This window comes from Vanacampus margaritifer, chromosome 16 (genome assembly GCF_051991255.1).
Source record: "Vanacampus margaritifer isolate UIUO_Vmar chromosome 16, RoL_Vmar_1.0, whole genome shotgun sequence".
Taxonomy (NCBI): Eukaryota; Metazoa; Chordata; class Actinopteri; order Syngnathiformes; family Syngnathidae; genus Vanacampus; species Vanacampus margaritifer.
The window spans coordinates 17,873,259-17,893,884 of record NC_135447.1 but is presented as its reverse complement, the minus strand read 5'-3'; the positions used below and the strand labels follow the sequence as shown (position 1 = coordinate 17,893,884).

Genomic DNA, 20,626 nt, shown 5'->3' with positions numbered 1-20,626 from the left:
AGAGTTCGCCAGTCGGCGAGCTGGCGAACTCAGTAACAGGGTTAGTCTTTCACTTAGAACGTTGGGGTGACGACCGGGGCCTCTACCCGCTGGGCCTGGGGTTCGGTGCCCCCGTCTGCCCTTCTGCCCCTGGTGTTCCGTCCCTACGCGTGGTGGGCGTGGATGCCCTCTCCGCTCCGCTGCCCGGCCCCTCTTCGGCGCCGGGGCCTGGGTGCGGGGTGTCCCCGGGGTCTGGGGGTCGGGGGCTGGGGGGCTGCCGGTTGGTGGGGGTGGGGGCGGGGCGGCTTGGTTGGGGGGGGTGGCGGTGTTGGGGTGCTGGGGTTGGGGGGGGGGTCTGGGGATTTGGGGACCTGGGGGCGGCTGGGGCTGGGTTGGGGTGGATGGCGGGGGTCGTGGGGGGAGCGGGGGTTGTGGGCTGGTGGGGTGCCTGGCCTGCAGTGCCCCGTCCTGCTGCGTTGGGTTGGGGGCGCGGGCCGCGTTGAGGTGGGGGTTTTTCCTGCTCCTGGGTTTGCTCTCCGGCCGGTGGCTCCTGCGGGGCCCGGGGGTCGTCCTTTGGCGCTGGCCTGGGGGGCCCTGAGGCGTTGCGCTCGCTCTGTCCTGGCGGGGGTCGACGGCTCCCCTCGTTTGTGGAGATTTTCATGCATGCCAGATCCACCACACCAGCATCTATCGTAACTCAGACACAATCTGCTTCTCCCTCAGGTCATTGAATCGGTGGATGCTGGTGTCTGGGATCTCACTCTGCTTCGTCTGTCCTTCCTACCTTTCCTCAGTCTTTCCTTTGGGCCCTTGAGGTCTCCCTGATTTGTTGGAGTTTGGATGTCTCTGGGGTTGGTGAAGGACTCTGGTTGGTGGCCCGGTGGGTGATGTCCCAAGTGTTTGGTTTAGGTGAACGGTATGGGATTTTTAATTTTTTTTTTACATGCACGCACGCACGCACACACACACACGCACAAACACACACCCACATGCAAAAAAGAAAAGAAAAGCAGAACAATGATGATGACATGTCAAATGATCAATACTGAGCTCTCCAAGAAAGAAAAAAAAAAGAAAAAAAGAAAAGCTTTTCACGTCAACTCGAACTCAACAGGTGAAAAACAGCAGCTGTCTGCTGCACGTTTGACTCTGGACAGTCAAAGGGCAGGCCACGAGAGCACACTGAGTGTCTGCATTTCCACACTGTGGCTGCTCACAAGTGTGGAAAGAGCGATAGGGCCATGTCAAAATGTTTTCAAGTTCCAGAACTTCCAGTAGCTACTGTGCAAAGTATTATTTGAAAAACTGCAAGACATTCTGCACGGTGGAAAATTTCGAAGGACATGCCCGCAAGCCAAAAGTGACACGAGTGCTGGCCAGGAGCATAGTGAGAAAGGTGAAAAATAATTCAAGGATCGCCACCAAGGCCATATTGGTGAATGTGGCCTCTGCTGATGGCAATGTCTCAAGGCATAACTTTTAATAAAAATTTGCCGGTGGTATGGATAATTTCAGGCTTGACTGTACATATTTATCTTTGTCAAAATATGACTTTGGCCATTATTTTAAGTGTGATGATAAGGAAGTGCGTTCTCACATCATTTTAACCGCAAATACCTATAGACAACTGAACTGGCCAATCATTCTACAGTACAACAAACGACGATTGCAAAATGAAAATGCATACATAACAGCACAAGACAGTTTCAAACTAACTTTTTTGAGATTGCCAAACAAATTTGTAATATTGATACAGAGAACAACACACCCACCCACCCATCTCTCCCTTTTCTACTGCTCATCCTGCTTAAGTCACAAGTGAGCTCAGTTTAGGCACGAGGCCGGGTAGACCTTGGACTGATTGATATTCAGTCACGGCACATTTAGAAAAAAAAAATCACACTCACATTCCCACCTATTGGCAATTCGCAGTCTTCAATTAACCATTATAATAAAAAGTGTTGTAGACTGACCGAACTTCCTAAACTTGAAAGGTTGCTGTAGGGTAAAGCGCTTTGGGCACCATATTGTGTAAATAAAGCATTTCATCTAAAATTAGGAATCACTCTATTTCAAATTAGTAATCAAATTATTTTGATAGATTTTACTTGTAAAACCTTAATAATGTAGGGCTGTGGTCTTTTTTTTTATTTTTTACAATGAACAAGCACAAATGCTAAGGATTAATTTATACAGTAGAGCAGTTATGGGAAAACGGTGGCCCAACACCTTTTTTTTTCCCTTTTACTTTTACAACCCCAAAAAATGCTGATGAGCATTCACGTATATATTTATATATTTATTAGAGGGGCTGTGGTATTTTTTTTTCCTGATGAACAAGCAGAAACACTAAGGATTTATTTATACAGTAGAACAGTGATGGGAAAATGGCGGCCCCCAAAAAAGATTTAATTTTTTTTCAAGTTTTAAGTTTTTTAAAAACTTTTCCTTTTACAAACCCAAAGAATTCTTTAAAAAAATGCTGATGAGCATTCACGTACATATTTCCACAAAGAACGGAGGGAACAGGGTATTCTGGAAAAAACAGGACAAATCTAAAATTGGGAAAAAATATATATATATAGTTTATTCCATTTGTGTGCAGCATAACAGCTAAATGCAGCTTCACCATGTTTACTTTGAACTCTGGGTTCCACCTGTTGACCCAAGTCTGCAGATCTCAGAGCCCTGATGGGTTTGTATTCAATCAGCATTTCCTGAATATATTCAGGACCCAAACCATTCAGTAATTTATAGACCAGTAGCAGAATTTTGAAATCTATTCTACAGCTGACTGGGAGCCAGTGTTAAGCCAGTGTAAAGTAGAGGAACACTGTTTTGGGATTATAGTATGTTTGTTTTTTCCGTTGATGACTATATCATTGGTTGATTGGTATTGAAAACCAGTACAGTACTGAACAGCCAAGTCTGTTGAGGCGATGGGATGTGCTCACATAAATACAGCTTGACCAACAATCGTCTCACCCTGTTTTTTCTCTATTATAGAGACGTCAAAATAGTTTAAACAAAGGAAAACAAATAAGCCCACAGGTTGGGATGTTTACAGACTCAGTGGCATCAGGCCAGCATAGAACTGCTGCAGCATAACATTCATATCCACAAGCCCTGCTAGTGCCATTTTAAGGGAATGGATCCAAAATCTCAAACAACACTTGATGAATGCACATGTTTTGGTCATAAATTCCAGGAGCAGACAATTTAATATTGATACTTTCCAAGAAGTTATTTTTGATTGTCGCTGCAGTTTTGAACAAAGGTGAATTTCCTGCACTCTGTCTGATGCCAAGATCTGACAGTGATGATTTAACATCTACTCATAATAAAACGAACATTTTGGCATGTTTTTTAGACTAATCTGCAGACATGTGGGCACAGTGTGCCTGGACCATGCATCTCCTCATTGCTATATAAAGTTACACTTGATGTAGACCCAAGATAACATAAATCAGGATATCCCACCAGCATTGACAAAGTGTACCATTGTTTTGGTTCAAGTGGGCAGCCATCCTGAGTGACAGTGTGTACTGGATATGGGAGAGGACGTTCTCTCTTGCCCCAAACGAGACGTTTACGTACATTATGCAATGTGTCGGCTGACTTGACCACACCTCAAGCAAAAATATCTGGCCAAACAAATCAGGCTATGCTAGACATAAACATTGGTAATTTGGTAAAGGAATGCACACTGTCTTGTGCAATATGTTATCAAAATCTGGACTGATTTTGAATTTTAATTAGTTTGTGAATTTTTTTTATCTATACAGGCCAATCTGGAGAACTGGGAAAATTCCTGGTTGGCCGGACTGGTTTATAAGCGGCTAAGGGCCATTATTCTGGCCCACAAAACCAATTCATACAGTCCGCAAAGCCCATTAATACAGCCCGTGGGTTTGTCACAAATGTTAATTTTAACTGCAACAAAGGATGCAGGGAATGCTGATTCTCTCCTATACTCGATCACCCAAGCAATTAATTCTGGTGTTAAACGCACTAGCTGTGTTAATCTGGTTAGCATAGCATTTACCATGGCTTGTATCTTATTTGCCAGCATGGAAGTAATTATTACTGATTTAGGAGTGACTGCGCAATGTGATTTATTGCCAGACCAGTAGCCAGCCGAAGCTCGTTGCTAGCTAGCTGGTGCAACATAAGTAGCACTGAGCTTCCCTTGACCAAGTTTGTGCAAGTGTGTGTGTGTGCATGCGTGCCTGCTTGTGTGTGCGTGTAGTAGTAGTAGTACACTCATGTACATACTTGCTTGGTCAAGTGTCCCTTTTTTCCCCCACAAATCCAAGGTGGCAGCCCTACTGATTCAACATAATTGTTTTTAAAAGTAGCACTAAGGAACTTTTTAACCTTAAATAATAAAATATTTGTATAACTCTTCTGATGAAACATCAACTTAAAATTAGTTGAATGGTACCTTTGCCATGGCCTGAGGGGGTCTGTATCATTTTTATTGGCACTAAGCAACTTTGAGGAGGATGGTAGCAACACTGTCACACAAAAAAATAAAAATGTGCTGACTGATTTATGGCATACATCACTTCCCCCTTTACCCATTCGCTACAAAGACGTCAATTCAAATGTCGATGCACGATTACCGCTTTCCTGACAGAAACTGCAAACCAACAGAAAGATTTTGTCTGAGGAGACAAAAAATAAAAAGGGAAGCTACCCGGATAAAAGGACAGTGAGGGAACAACATTGACCCAGCTTTGACTCGCTGGCGTGAGCGAAAAAAAATACGCAATGCACGTTTCCTCATGGGAAATGTGCTCTTCCTTCAGGATAACATTACCGATTTTGTCCATAATATGCCACCATAATCAATGTTAACTGAAAGTTCCTTAGTGTTGCTTTAACGGCCAATTCATATCTCAATTCAAGGCACCACCAATTCATGCACAGTCCTATTCCAAAGTGTCTTTGTCTGGTTTCATTGCCATCTTTCCACAAATATACGGTGTGAAAAGTCATGACTGGATGTTTATAGAGGCAGGAAATGTCTATATGGATGACGTACATGCTGCAAACGAAGCCTTGGACAAATATTTTTGCGTCAACTGTTTTTTTTTAGGTCGACCTATTTGACTTGGTTGACTTTTTCCCCTTTAGACAACTTTCAAGGGCTTACCATCTCAATCCTATTTACCGCCGCTCACAACAACACTAGCCACATCCTTGCTGTTGATGTTGCAGCCCTGTTTAGGACAAAGTGGCCAGCCACCAACTAGCCAGAACTCCATCCATCTGGACTATCCAAAGTAGTGCGTCATTCATCAGTGACTACGTTTACATGCAGTCAACATTCAATGTTTACATGCATGGCGGACAGAGTTATTCTTGGTTTACATGGTCATTTGTGCTCGATTGGAATATCCAGTTCGAATCGCGACGCACAGACGTAATTTTGTAAACAGACGTCATTTCCACTTTTAACTTTCTATGGTTAATAAAATACATTATATTCATCTCACTCACCAAGCTAAATAAACTATTCAGTTTCCTCCTCGCTCCAGAAGTGTGGTTCTTGCTGCGTTATTATGTTTGTTTACCCCGGCTTGTTTACCCCGGCTTGAGTATTTCCAGTGGGTTACACGCCAGAAGCACGGACTTGTATACGTGTATATACGGTGTATTGGTACAAACAGTGGCCTTTTCCCCGTAGAAAATAATGTGAATACGCCGCAGACAAATCAATGTATTCAAGCAAGGCTCCTTCAGCAAGCAGGGCGGAGCTGCGCATATAAGTCGTTACTACAAAGACCAAGATTCCTTGCGAGTTCAAATAAGCGAAGAAGAAGAAAAGTAGATGAAGAAGAAACTAGAGAGCATGCGCACAGTGAAAAACAATGCGCCATTCAATCGAGGTGTTCCAAATGTGTTTATATGAGCAAGAATTCGGGTTATGAAAGGAGTCTTATTTTGTTTTTTAAGAACCCGAATAACTGCATTTTCGAGTTATTGCGCTTGTGTACATGGCCTTACAAAACCCGAATATCTATCTATCTATCTATCTATCTATCTATCTATCTAGACCTCTGGATTTATCACCTCTGATTATGTCTCACTTGGTTTTGATTTTTCACACAAAAAACAACAACTTTATATATATAATTATGTTTGAAGCTTGAAATGTGACAAAAGGTCAAAAAGCATATTCGAGTTATTGCGCTTGTTAACATGGCCTTACAAAACCCGAATACTGCATTGCCAATATTCTGGTTCTAAAAGGGTTATTGCCTGCATGTAAATGTTGTCAGTGAGTGAAGGAGTTAAATATTAGTATTCCTGAACTTCTCATTATGCAGATTGTTAGTGGTGCTTTATGCAAGACAGCAAGCCTTTCCCCCAATTCACACTGACTGCGGAACGGACGCGTAGTGGAATAGAAAGCATTTAAGTTTGCGTGTCAATTCACAATAGCTTCAGTGCAGTGTGGATTGGATGCAGAGCTACGAAAGGTTTCTGCAAGCTTTCTATTTTTTCCAGATTCCGCATGCGGATTTTCATGAAGCTGAAGAAATAACACGAGCTGGACAGGAATTCAGGAGTCGGCATCAATGTAGAGCTGGTATATTTCAAAATGAAAACATTAGCGAACTTGTTTTTTGGGGGCGGGAATTAAGCTAACTACATAGCTTGACATCTGTCGAACATTTAAAAGACCAAAAACTATTTAAACACAAAACGTACTTACCCATGGTAGAAGATCCATGGTAGAAGTCCCAGAAATAATGTCGCTAAAGCATCGATGTAACAACAGGCAAGCCAATTTACCAATAGGTCTCTATATACATGGCTGTTATCGCGTAAACTCAACTCTCCAAGCGTGAACCCCCGTGATCTGGTGGTCTGGCGGGTGAAGATTTCTGGACACATACAGCTCACGCAACACACGCGGTGTGGATTGCAGTCTGTACGGATGCCGTATAGAAACCACTCCGCGTCCGCTCTGTAGTCAGTGTGAATTGGGCGTTGGGAGGATCCTGCATTAAGAAATTCTTGGGGCTCCAGAAACACCAGCAGCTTCAAGTATGTGTTTGCTCCATAGCGGATTTTTAACAGCGACTATATTCGCATGATACATTTGCTTCACGGATACCTTCTATAATACACATTTATCCGAATGAACCCGTTCGCACTCTAAATCACAAACCATTTGTTTTGGTGTGTGATTCAGAATGATGAGGAGCTTGGAGCCTATCCCAGCTGAGTTTGAGTGAGAGACACGCTTAGGCTTGGACTGTTTGCTAGTTAATCACAGTGCACATATTGACAACCAACCATTCACACTCACGTTTACACTGATGGACAATTTATATGCTTTCACTTACCTTACACTCTAAAAACAGTTGGGTCAGAAATAACCCAAACTGGGTCAAAAATGGACCAAACCAACTTTTTAAGGTATATCAAACAGATTAATAATCCAAAAATCAACCTATTTTTTGGGCTTCTTTTGTGGGTTATTTGTTTGACCCAACTTTTTGGGTAAATTGACTAACCCAATTGAATTAGGTCAAATATGAACCTTTTTGAGTTATTTAATCCAAAACGTTGGGTCAAATGAAATAATAACCCACCAATCAACCCAATTTGTTGGGTTGCTTTGTGGGGTTTTCCCTATTGAATTAGGTTAAAAATGAACCGACCCAACTTTGAGTTAGTTAACCCAAAATGTTAGGTAAAATTAAATTAATAACCCAGGGTTGCTCAGGGTGTAAAGATGGTCGTTCAGTAACCAAAAGGTCGGCTGCCCTCCCCAAGTCATGTGTCATCGTGTCCTTGGGCAAGGCACTTCACACGCATTACCTCCAGTGCTACTCACACTGGTGTATGGAAGGTGCGAATGTTTGGTGGTGGTCGGAGGGGCTGTTGGCGCACATGACAGCCACGCTTCCGTCATCCTGCCCCAGGGCAGCTGTGGCTACTTAAGTACCTTACCGCCACCACAGTGTGAGTGTGAGTGCATGAATAATGTATCCACTCCATTGTAAAGTGTCTTTGAGTGTCTAGAAAAGCGCTATATAAATCCGATGCATTATTATTTATTATTAAAACCAACCCAAATTTTGCGTTGTTTAGTGGGTCATTAATTTGACCAAATTTTTGGGGTTAATTGAATAACCAAAAAGTTGGATGGTCCTTTTTTGACCCAATTTGGGTTATTTTTTACCCAACTGTTTTTAGAGTGTAACACATACTGTACATCATTATTATGTGTTAGAAATCCAGAATGCCCAATGAAATACCACACAAGGAACGGGTGAACATGCAAAATCCACACTGGGGGGGGCCCAACTAAGAATCTAACCTAGAACATTTATCTTGTGAAGCAAACCTAAATTCTGTCTTCGTAAAAACTTGCAATAAAGCACATAGATGGTGCATAGACTGGTGCCACACAACAGAGGAACAAAAACATATTTGGACCAAAGAATCCTGCGGCATGTTACCACTGGATTAAGCACTTATAGATATAAGAAGAATGACAGGCAAACAAACGGAAAAGTCGGCATGCATGAAATTGCATGACAGTGAAAACAAAGACAGGGCAATGCTTGCTTCCCAAAACAAACAGCAAATCCAGACAGATGGATTTTCCATTGCAGAGCCGTGTTAATGAGAGGAAGTAGGGGAGTACTTCCCAGGGATTGCATTGTGATACTGACGACTCTTCCTCCTTCAAAGCTTGATCGAGAGAAACCTCGATCAAGTTTTTGGGCTTCATTCCTACCTGCCTTTCTCAGTCACAAACGGTATTCCCCACATGGGATGCCTGAAAAACAGCCGTCCGGCATCCGCCATTAGCTTGATATATGAAAGGATGTCTGACAATGATTATACAGAAACATGTGACTGGCAATTCACATTGCCAAAGCTAACATTCAACTGATGCCGACTTAATGTCTTTCCTGCACTGTACGATGGCTTCTTGGAACTTGGTAAAACACACACACACACACACACACGCGCACACACACACACACACACACACACACACATTTAACTGTATAAGTTGAGGCCAAAAATAACTGGGGCACTGATTACAGGTAAACATTTTGGAAAAATATGTAATGTTATGTTCTATTTTTTATTTTTTTAGCATTTCCCTTGTTTTTTATGTTTGTTCATGTTTCAATTGTCTTTCAATTTGTACTCATGCTAAAAGATCACATAATACTGTAATAAAATGCAATCTCATTACATCAAAATGCAACAGTAACCTGCATGTTGGCATTTTGACAGCAACAAAATAGGTTGGACTGTACAGTACAATACAAGTTTTAGTATCGCTTTGGACACTGTAAATACTGCAAACAATGATGAAGACCCATGACAAGAATGATCTCCTGCACTGCCATTGTGTACTGACAGCACTTCATGTCCTTTCACTGCTGTGTAGGTTGGCTGAATTCTTGAATTCTGAATCGATGGTTTCCGAGGATGACACAAGCAACAAGTCTCTTTGTAATTATTTAATTATATAACTAAATTGTATGTGTGCCAAGAAACCTGAGCAGAGACCAACCACTGCTGTTGCTGTGCCTTGCAAAAATACTAGCCCCCCTTGAACTTTCTGACCTTTTGCCACATTTCAGGCGTCAAACATTAAGCTATAAAATGTAATTTTTTGGGGGTGAAGAATCAATACCAAGCGGGACACAATTGTTGTTGTTTTTTCAAATAAATAAAATAATAAGTATGGCATATTATTATTATTCACCCCCTTTTCTCCCAGTGCAGCCAACTGACTCCAGAATGAATTTCTGAATGATCCAATGTTAATGATAAATAGAGTCTACCTGTGTGTAATTGTGTTTCAGTATAAATGCACCTGCTCTGTGATGGTCTTAGAAGTCTGTTAAAAGAATACTGGGACGCAAACAGCATCACAAAGTCCAAGGAACGCACCAGGCAAGTCCGGGATAGAGTTGTGGATAAGTTTAAAGTAGGATTAGGATGGAATGTTTTCACAAGCTTTAAACATCTCAGTTATATTGAAATAAAGATAGTATCATACCACTGCAGAGATCCACAGCTAAGGCGGGGGAATCTGTCTATAGGACAACTATGAGGACCAACCATAGGACAACTTGCAAATCAGGCCTTTATGGAAAAGTGGCAAGAAGCAAGTCATTTCTCAAAGCAAACCATAAAAAACATTTGTTTGAAGTTTGCCACAAGCTACCTAACCTGGGTGACATAACAAACATATTGAAGAAGGTGATCTGGTCACATGAGACCAAAATTGAACTTTGGGCTAAATGCAAAATGGTATGCATGGTGTAAAAGCAACATTGCACATCACCCACTGTCAAACATGGTGGTGGCAGCATCATGGTCTGGGGTTGCTTTTCTTCAACAGGGAAGATAGCTTTAGTTGATGGGAAGATGGAGCCAATACAGGGCTATTTTGGAAAAAAAAAACAGTTGGATCTTCCATAGACATGAGATTGAGACGCAGGTTGACTTACAAGACAATAATCCTAGACATAAAGCAAAAGCATTTTTTAGACTGTTTGTTTTTAATATCTATCTATCTATCTATCTATCCATCCCCCCACCCCTCTCTCTCTCTCTCTCTCTCTCTCTCTCTCTCTCTCTCTCTCTCTCTCTCTATATATATATATATATATAGATATATATATATAAAATTATGTTTGAAGTTTGAAATGTGGAAAAAGGTCAAAAAGTTCAAGGGGGCATATACTTTCACAAGGCACAGTACATACGAGAAGCCTAAGAGCAACTCTGACGTAAAAAAGCTATGCTCCTTGCTGCACATTCACTTGGACGAAAGGAAATTCCCCCCGGTGCAAAACGTAAACTTGGCTCCAATAAAAGCATCCGTTGGCACCTCAGTGGACAACAGGAAATCTTTGTTTATCGAAAAACATCCCGTTGTTGACCCTTCTTGTTATACAGAGGGAGAACGTCATGAAGTAGTCACAGTGGAGCCCATATTTTAAGATCTTAAGAATGCTGAACAAAACTTCCATATCGTTAATATAAGCAACCAAGACGTGTGTTTCTGTGTGCGTGTGTATGCGTGTGTTTATGTAGTGGCAGTGTTGCTTCTGCGTCAGAACCTGGTCTGTTTGGTATGTATTGTTTAAAATAGCTGCAGACTGACACACCCATGTTCAGGGACCACAACACCTAAAGTTAGCAGTAGGCAGATGGGAATAGGACAATTGTTCAATAACAAAGTTTCAAAATTGAACCTTGGTCAGCCAAGTGAGTTGCAAGCTGATTCTCTTTAAAAGGGAAGTCAACCCCAAAAATTTCTTTACAATAATAAGTTCTATGCAGCCCATCGAGTCGAATGACAGTATTCTGATTGATATTGTATTTGTGCAGCAAAATCCACCCTTTTTGTTCATCTCGGTGTGGACATTTTGTCCCCTGCTGTCGACTAAAAATTACATCACAGTTGCTCAGGGCTCAGGTAACGACCAATCACAGCTCACCTGTTTTCTGAAGCTCAGCCGTGATTGGTCTTTACCTAAGCTCTGAGCAACTGTGATTGCATTTTAAATCGACAGCAAGTGGCAAAATGGCCGCTCTCCGAGATGGATAAAAACTGGTGGATTTCGCTGCTTAATATATATTTTACAAACACAATATTAATCAGAATGTCGTGCTTAGACTAGTGGGTGCATTTACAGCATATTATTATGAATACAATTTTTGGGTGACTTCCGCTTTAACCTAGCTGTCATTACTTATACACACAATGACACCACTTCCTATCTGCTCAATCTACCCAATCAATGGGTCTTTATTAGGTTTCCAGCAGTGGATCCATAACATTCACAGTGAGAGTTCAACATATCACTAAATGCCATAGTATATGAACCAAAAATGGGTGCAGTATATATTGCCTGGTAAATAAATGATAAAAAACAAAGCATCATATTGAATTGCCTCTGCTATGATGGCATTATCATGTCATACTGAAAGTGGGCCTAAAAAGGTTGAGATAAGTTTGAGCAAATTTGCGACTTTATAAAGTGGCAAATTTGTGAGAGAAAAAAACCCTCAGAAATACACAAAGCGTACTACTGTTTGTGCCAATACTTTTCGGTCTGGTTTTCAAATAAAGAGCTAGTAATTGCTTTAGCAGAGATTAAAAAAGTGTTGGGTACGGCCAGCGACAAAGATGCCTTGCTTTGTGAAGGTCCATACCATGAAGTTAATTTGTTTAAAATGTGTATTTAGTTGTACATTTATGTTTCCAGAATTATTATTTACACATTCATACATTTTGTTTTGGGTTTTTTTGGTACAAAAAATTAAGTTGATGTATTGAATCTGCTGCTCTCCGTCTTTCACTTGCATTTACCTAAAGTATGCTAGCCTCTGATTGGTTAGTGTTAGTCAGCTGATAGAGGATCAGGATGTGTTGTCGCTCTAGCTGTGTGTATGACGAGTCACGTTTAAATTAAGAATAAATCCGTCCGCATCCTCCATCATATATTCGCTACGTGTATTTGTTGTAAGTTTCTGAGTTTTTTTTCTCTTGCAAATTTGCCACTTTATAAAGTCGGAAATTTGCCACTTTATAGACTCACTCAGAATATTACCCCCTCTGAAAAAAACAAAACAAATATACGTGGCTCTAATACGGCGTCGTCATAAAGGTCATGGTTGTTCAGAATAGTGTTACGTGAGTGTGAACAGAATGAGCAGTACCTCAGGTTTCTTTACGTAGTAGTTTGCATAAAAGCTAGTATTGTCCCAAATTTTTTTGTCAAGGTGCATATACGTCTCATCCCATCACAGAATGGCTGCAACTGCTCTTCTCAATTTCACACCAACAGCTATTCTTCTCTGTTCAATGTATTTGTGTCTTCAATGTTTTGACTCTCAGTGGATTGAGGTCTTGTGTTTCTGGCACTTTTCCTGCAGGTTTGCCTTGGTCGATGCTCCGAGAACCAGTTGGTGACAGCCATGGCGAGACGCAGGAATCCCAGGCTAATGCAGTGCATCTCTGAGGTAATGGGGATATCAGAAAAGATGGCACGATCCCGGCAGATTAAGGCAGAGCTGCATTGAAAGTCTTTGACTATGTTGAGGATCTCTAGACTTTCCGTCTGACGCATCATGCCTCGTATGTTCAGCAGGGTGGAGACGTGCTTTTGCCTGTTGAGAGGAAGGAGACACAGGTGATGAGTGGAAGGTGGCGACTGCTAATAGACATTGGCTCGAGATGGTAATGACTTTGCATCACATCCGTCTGAGTCATCTGTTTCTGGAAAGGAACTGATGATATTTGAAGCACATTGTAACTATGAATGCTTCATAAATAGACAAATGTTATTACACACACTAGTCACTGATAATGTGGTAAGGAATGTCAGAATTAAACAATATACAAGAAGGTGTGATACACTGAATGTCATTACAGCTGTGATTCGGTCATTGCCATGAGGCCGCTGGCCATTGCATAGCTGCTCATAATGGGTGCATTTTCTAAAATAAATTTTGATGCGAAATGTGCAAATAAATTGACATTGGGATCACAAGTCATTGTTCAGGTAATTTACTATGTATACTATGTTTACTAATGTACATGACATTTCAGTAAGAATAGGGATTGGAAAGGAAAAATAATAATGATATACGGTGAGAAAAAAAGAAAGTGCTGCTTTGCTGGCAAGTCTTACAATTTTGGGTTTGTCCACACGCAAACTCACAAAACAAAGATATTTTTCTACGATTTGGCCTGTCATCCTTACGAAAACGCAAATTTAGGTTATTAGAATGATTTTTTAACTCATTAAATCCCAATAATGTATAAATAAGTTTTTAATACTTTGTCCTTCACTCCCAAAAACATATTTTTTGTTTTTGTTTTTCAATGTTTTTGTTTTTATGCTAGAGCATACAGAAGGCTTTGATGCAGCCTCTGACCTGAAGAGGTCGCTTAAAGCAATGGTAGGTATTACAAAAAAAACGTTCAGAAGGTGGCAGCAGAGTACAAGAGATCAGCCAAGGCCATGTTGCAACAAGCTTTTTTTGCCAGTGTTTGTGAATAATGATGAAACTTAGCTATATTCTAATGTTAATTGTTGCAAAACGGAAAAACAGATACAAATATACTTTTTTAGACTATAATCTTTCTTTTGGTAGTTTCCATGTTTTTATAGTAATAGGACAAAATATTCTGTGGGCCTTGCAAAATCAGTCCAAATAACATCATTTCCTGCAACAAAACATGTTCTTACATTACAACAACCTATGTTTACATTCGTAAACAGTATGGGTCTTGCTATTCCCCTTCTGAGGCAGATTGTTCATCAAAGACACCGACGACGGTCAGACTGGAAAGGGCAGCCAGCTGGTGGGAGAACCTTAAGACGGAAATGCTGCCGGAGGAATGGTGTAAAAATTTCCGTATGTCTCAGTTCTCGCTACTGTCATTGTTGGAGTTATTGCATGCTTATGAATGTGCTTAAAAACGCACTTAGATGGTTTTCTTTCTAATAACGAGGTGGGGTGGGCGTTTAAGGAAGGTGGAAGTTTATTTTCCAGACAGAGGGGCAGGATATTCAGTTTTACAAAAACACCGATATGTGGGGACAAGGTCTAATTCTGAATACCTGAGGGCATACTGTCATATATATATCACATCAATATATCATATATACACATATTGTCTACTCTTTCTCTATGAAGAGGTCAACAGTTTCTACTTCTCTGGATCAAAATCTTTCTCCGTCTCTAAAATATAACTAATCAAATTTTTCATTTATTGTAAGTAGGACATAAATTCCCTGAAGTCTCAATTGCAAAATTTTGTCTTGCCTAATACTTTTAGTTTGAAGCAGAAAGATTTTCTATCATTACGTACTTCACTAGCCAACATTAAGACTACTTGCACAGTATAATAATTCAATTAATTAATCTGTAGCATAGCTTCCAAGTGTAACCTTGATATCTTCTCTATTATTTCAAATGAATGGAATGAAATTACTATTCTTTATTGGAAATGTTACTATTTAAAGCAACCAGAAACGAGAATGTCTAAAATACCATCAGGGAATACCACAGTGAAGAAAAAGGGTGAAGCAAGCAGTGAGCTAGGTCAGGTCTGTATATCTCTCCCTATGTGGCACCAGTCTGTCTCCTGCAGGGTGACAGGAACAGGAAGTACTCCACAGCAGCTTCCTGTCTGCTCTTTAGAGAGTTCTGCGTCACAGGAGGTTAAATTGCCAACTGTCATCTCAGACTCAGAACAAACATCTTGGCAGTTTGGGCTGCCTCCTACTCGGAGGCCACTTACCCTTATCCACTTTCAAAAGAAAATAGCAAATCCAAAAATAGCAAAGTTAATGTATGATATGTTTTCATGCTCCTTTCCTTGTTTTGATCCATTGTGACAACAAAAAAACATACATACTGATTCATTTTCCTGTTTGGCTAGGCTCCAAAAACAACTGTGAATGTGTGATAGTAAGCATTAATAATATAAGACTGCATGCAGTGCAGAGAATTTGTTAATATAGACACAGATTGACAAAAATATCCTAACACTTTTTATTTGTTAAACCCTTACCGAATATCTGGAAACTCTTTCACCAGGACAGCAACTTCCATCTGGATGGAGGGCGTGTCTTCAAGGAGAATGATGTCAGCCAGGTGGCAGATTAGACTGTCCAACCAAGATGAACTTGATTCCTGAAACAGACATGTAATGGGAATTGTCTCATTCATCATATTAATATATTCTTTGTTTTATACATTACAATTTATTCATCCCTTTTATATTGTTCCTTGAGGTTGTCAAGGTTCAACATTTATACAGACAACTAACCACCACGTGTTCCAGATTCAAGAATCATATGGTCAGATAACCAAACATGCTGGGGATCCCCCCCCCCCCCCCCCCCTTGCATAAACAGCACAATAGCCTTGACATGGCACCCTTAGACAACATGAATGTTGGTATAAGTTGTGTCCTGAGAAACTCAAATGGTGTGACAACACTGGTGGAGTTGTTGTGTGGTGCCTGGTTTATGACTGTAATATGTTTGCGCTTTGCTACGTGAATAAAGTACAGTAGTGTTACACGGGATACCGGTGCCAGTACCGTACCTCAATGTTTTGGCGTCAAAAACAGCTTTGTATCTTTTTCTTTTTTTTTGCACCAGTATTTAAACAAATAAATATGACTGTAAGCCACGCGATTACCTACGCATATTTTCAATAAACACTTGTTTTCGATTTTCAGTTTTAGAAACATTTTGTAACAAGAGCAAATGTTTATCGCGGAGAAGCAGAAGAAAAAGCAACAGTCACTCCTGTAGTGCATTGGTCCCTAACCACCGGGCCGCAGACCAGTCCCGGGCCATGGGGCACTTTGGACCGGGCCAAGGTGGGCCGAACAGTTGAAAGAATTAAAAAAACTTACTGTACTTGCGGTTAATTGATTAGCCGATGCTTAAAAATATTTTGATTTGAAAAGTTTCTCCCTGAGTAAAAAAACTGACATATTTGGAAAGTTTCTTTGTAACTGAGAAAAGGCCCAGCGTTGAGACAACAACAAGAAGAAAAAGTAAGGTGCATGGACTTACAGCTACAGGTGATTTCCACGTATGATGGCCCGCTCTGCGGCAAGCGGCTCTTAATTTGGTTATGGTGAGTGAGTTAGAGTTTCTCATGGACTTCAAATTTGTTCTGTGGTGTCTTGTTATATGTTGGTGCATTTAAAAGGAAGCCCGACTGTAATGACAAGTTTGCTTTATATTATTTATGAGAAACATTTTTCAAAAGTAATTTCCAGTTTAATACATCTTCTAGAAACTTTATTTGGACGTATGCCGCCATTGTTATTTACATTGCAACGCATTCAGTGTGTAGTGAGGTAGAATGGCAGCTGGCTCTCTGCCGAGTAATGTGAAACGCCTATAAAGAAAGCAAGGTAAGCCTCATAGCGTTCCTAATAAAACAACATGCGAAACAACAGGGAGAGTCACAGGGCGCCGTGCACTCATTTTTCACCAGATGCATTCAAGAGTTTTCATCCCTTTAGGAACACAACAGAGACTTACCTTGCTTTCTTTATAGATGTTTCACATTGCTCGGCAAAGAGCTAGCCGCCATGCTACGTCACTACGCACTGAATGCGTTGCGACGTAAATAGCAATGGCAGCTTACGGCCCCAAAAAGTTTTTACAAAATGTATTAAACTGTAAATGGTTTTTGAAAAATGAATCTCATTAGAACAACCAAATAAATAATATAGAACTAACTTGTAATTACAGTCGGGGTTCCTTTTAAGGAGGGCGCTGCTAATATACTTACATAAAAATGTGACTTCACATTTATTGTTATATCTACAAAATACCCCTTTTTTTTGTTGCTTGTATCATTCCTAAGCATTACCATAGTGATCTCACCATATTAAAGCGTTGTTTTCCTTGATATGGTGTTTGTACTGCTAGTACAGGTACATAAAAATACATAGTGGATTTGCGTTTGTTGTTGTAGCATTTTATTAGTCAGCCGCCAAACAGCCAAGCAACCCCCCCAACCCACTATTGCCGAAAGTTGTGTGGACTGTATGAAGTCAAAATGTTTGTATTGTGACAACACTAGAGTAAAGACAAGAGACCTCAAGAAAAATCAGTTCTCTATTCCACAGAACTTAAAATTGGCAGCAAAGGTAAATGCACTTCTTATGTAAGTATACATATTTAAAATTACTTAACTACCATTAGAAGCTATTTTTAACTCTAAGTGAATAACAAAACTAACTGTTTTTTTCTAGCCATTGTTTTCCTCTAAAGACAGCGGAATTTTTTGGTTTGGAATTTGCTAAAAATAACAATCTCTTTTTTAAACCGTCACTAAAAAGCTACCCCCACCCCAGTTCCCATTTTCCATAGTCACTTAATTCTATTCCTCAGCGAAAAAGGCCATCAAGGCCATCCCGGACTCACTTCAAAGTCACCCAGCTGACAGGAACAGGAAGTTCCCTCTGAATACAGCACCTTCCTGTTGTCAACTGAAGTGACGGACACTTGTTTGAACTCGAGCACAGAAAGAGGGCAAATGCCACACTGTCCGGCATAGTTGTTTTACAGCCTCTTCCCCCTTCGGGTTGGTGCTAACGTAAGCCAGGATCATCCATCTCCATCTCATTGACGGCAGCCATTTTTCAGAACTCCCTCCTGTATCAACACTGTCTGGCTAATTTCTGACCTAGGAAGTTGGAAGGGCTGGATCCATTCTCAACCACCTTGGCATTCAACTTGGCAGTCTATTCTTTTATATTATTCTATGTACAGTACTGTATATAGCTGAGCAATGCACGTTCGTAGGTGACCACATTTTAATCCATGGGAATTTGCAGGTTGGACAGGTTGGAAACAAAACAGAACAGTCTTACATGGTACCGGTCATATTCAGGGACGTAGCCAGAAACTTTTCATTGGGGTGGCCAGGGTGAAACCATGACTCATATAGAGGTGGCTATAAGTTCATACCTGAAATATCTAAACAAGTGGTAAGTAACCATGCAGCCATACCGTTCGCATGCCGACCTTGGGCTGTGAGCGCCGATGAGTGGGCTGCATAAAATATATGTTATGAATTCAATGCATTGGAGCTATTACAATCACAGGCGTAGCTTGCCATTAGGCAAACCAGGTAATTGCTTGGGGCCCCCTAGTGAGGGCCAACAGATTTCACACAAACCGTATATCTTATTCTTTCACATTAGGAGTGCCAAGTTTAAAATTCCCTATAGGGGCCCCGCGAGACAAACTCGCCCCTCCCCCACTTGTTGCTCATCAGAGTCATAGCGTGCATGCGCTAGTGTAAACAAAATGGGGTGACAGAAGATTCTCCGAAAAGACTGACAGGATGAAGAGGAGCTATCCATCTGGGAGTGAAAAACTAAAGAAAAAAAGGAGAAGAGAAAAGAAAACAGTGGTGACTGTCAGTAAGAGTTGTTTATGTCTGTGTTAGGAGAGACTTTCAGGGATGGTTTTAATTTCAACCGAGTACAGCGTAAGATCACTGAATTGTGAACATAAAGCCTTTGTTGTTTTTGCACAACTTTGTTTAATGATTTGTTTGGAGTATTTCTTTTTGTTAATTTGGTTTAAATGCACTTTAGTTTTCACTCGTTAGTGTTGATATATGTTTTTGTTAATGTGTCCTATAGAATTAAATTGGTCTTTTTGTTTGATTTGTAGTTCTTTTAGGTTGGTCCACCCCAATTTAAGCCACTTGAGTTGTTTGTCTGAAGGTCAGTCCAGTTTAAGTTGTGTTATGTTAAGTTCACCTCTTTTAAATTGGGCCCAAAACTTTAGCTACTAGTTGATGTTGGAATTTTTTTGCTAAATCTTTTTGCTCTGATTTTATTAAATATAATCTTTTTTTGAGGTGCCTGTGTCCTTGTCCATGTTTGGTCTACTACAGTGCTTAACAAAAAAAAAGTGAAATAACTGAAAACATGTTTTATAGTATCGATTCTTCAAAATAGCCATCTTTTGCTCTGTTACTTTTTTGCATACTCTGGGCATCCTTACATCTGGGAACTCCTTAAAAACTGTTGGAAAACCCTTGCAGATTACTACTTTTTGAAGCTCATCCAGAGAATGCCAAGAATGTGCAAAAAAGTCATCAGAGAAAAGGGGGGTTATTTATTAATGTATTTATTGTATTATTTTCACCTTTTTTGTTAAGTACATAACTCCACATATGTTTGATAGTTGTCATAATTTTGATGCCTTCAGTGTGTCCAAACTTTTGGCCTGTGCTGTATTCTATTTTTGGTTCCAAATTTGTTTGTTTAAATAAATGTAGTCCCCTATGCACACTTTACTATTGTATTACTGTTGTTCTTTTGTTTCAACAAGTTAATAGAATAATGCACAATTCATGTTGATTCTTTAAGATGCAGATGTGCAATTTTAAAATTTAACAACATGCATTTTACGAATGGTTGTCTGTCGTGCCCCGTGCCAACCTCCCACCCATACCCCATCTGCCAGGGCCCCCAATCCCTTCTTGCTTAGGGCCCCTGGGCACCCTTGCTACGCCACTGGTTACAATTGTCAATGAGTTGCTCAGTTACAATAGAGGTTTCTGCCGCCGCCTTCATCTCCGTTCAACAACAAGAAGATTGGTTGACTTTGAAAAAATTTGAGAACCAGGCAGGGGGGGCCAAATGTGGTCAGGGAGGCCGCCCCATAGCGCTCCTATGTCGGGTATGGCAAGCGAGAGCCCCCGCTGCAGAGGCTCCAGAGGTGGCACTTGCAAATATTTCGAAGATTCGGTCTTGTGCCTGTATTTAGCCTTAGATGGAGTTTACCACCCGCTTTGGGCTGCATTCCCAAGCAACCCGACTCCGAGAAGGCCGCGCCCCGGCGCGCCGGGGGCCGCTACTGGCCTCACACCGTCCTCGGGCGGAGCCTCCATCACCCCGACATCCCGGGAGGTGGGCTCCGGAGTCGGGGTTGGGGTGGCCCGTCGGCGGGGGGGTTCCGGGGGTAGGTAGGTGGCCGGAGCCACCCCCTTGTCCCCGTATCCCCCGCCCGGCGAACCCCCGCAACCATACTCCCCCCGGAACCCAAAGACTTGGTGGTTTCCCGGGAGCTGC

General features: G+C 41.1%; 1 protein-coding gene and 1 long non-coding RNA gene across 2 annotated transcripts in view; one reads left to right on the top strand and one right to left on the bottom strand.

The window, feature by feature from the left end:
* The first annotated feature begins 409 nt into the window (after positions 1-409).
* On the top strand, positions 410-15,803 carry LOC144036323 (uncharacterized). Its single transcript, XR_013288624.1, has 6 exons — positions 410-895; positions 9,413-9,477; positions 12,922-13,008; positions 13,134-13,225; positions 14,305-14,409; positions 15,598-15,803. It is a non-coding gene; the product is annotated as an uncharacterized LOC144036323 (long non-coding RNA).
* The window catches only part of exoc3l2a (exocyst complex component 3-like 2a), a 21,408-nt gene continuing 12,544 nt past the window's right edge, over positions 11,763-20,626 (bottom strand). Inside the window, exons 11-12 of the mRNA XM_077546855.1 lie at positions 15,572-15,693; positions 11,763-13,155 (exon numbers count right to left, since the gene is read on the bottom strand). Coding sequence (XP_077402981.1) covers positions 12,834-13,155; positions 15,572-15,693 — 444 coding nt within the window. The 3' untranslated portion in view covers positions 11,763-12,833. The remainder of the gene's footprint in view (positions 13,156-15,571; positions 15,694-20,626) is intronic.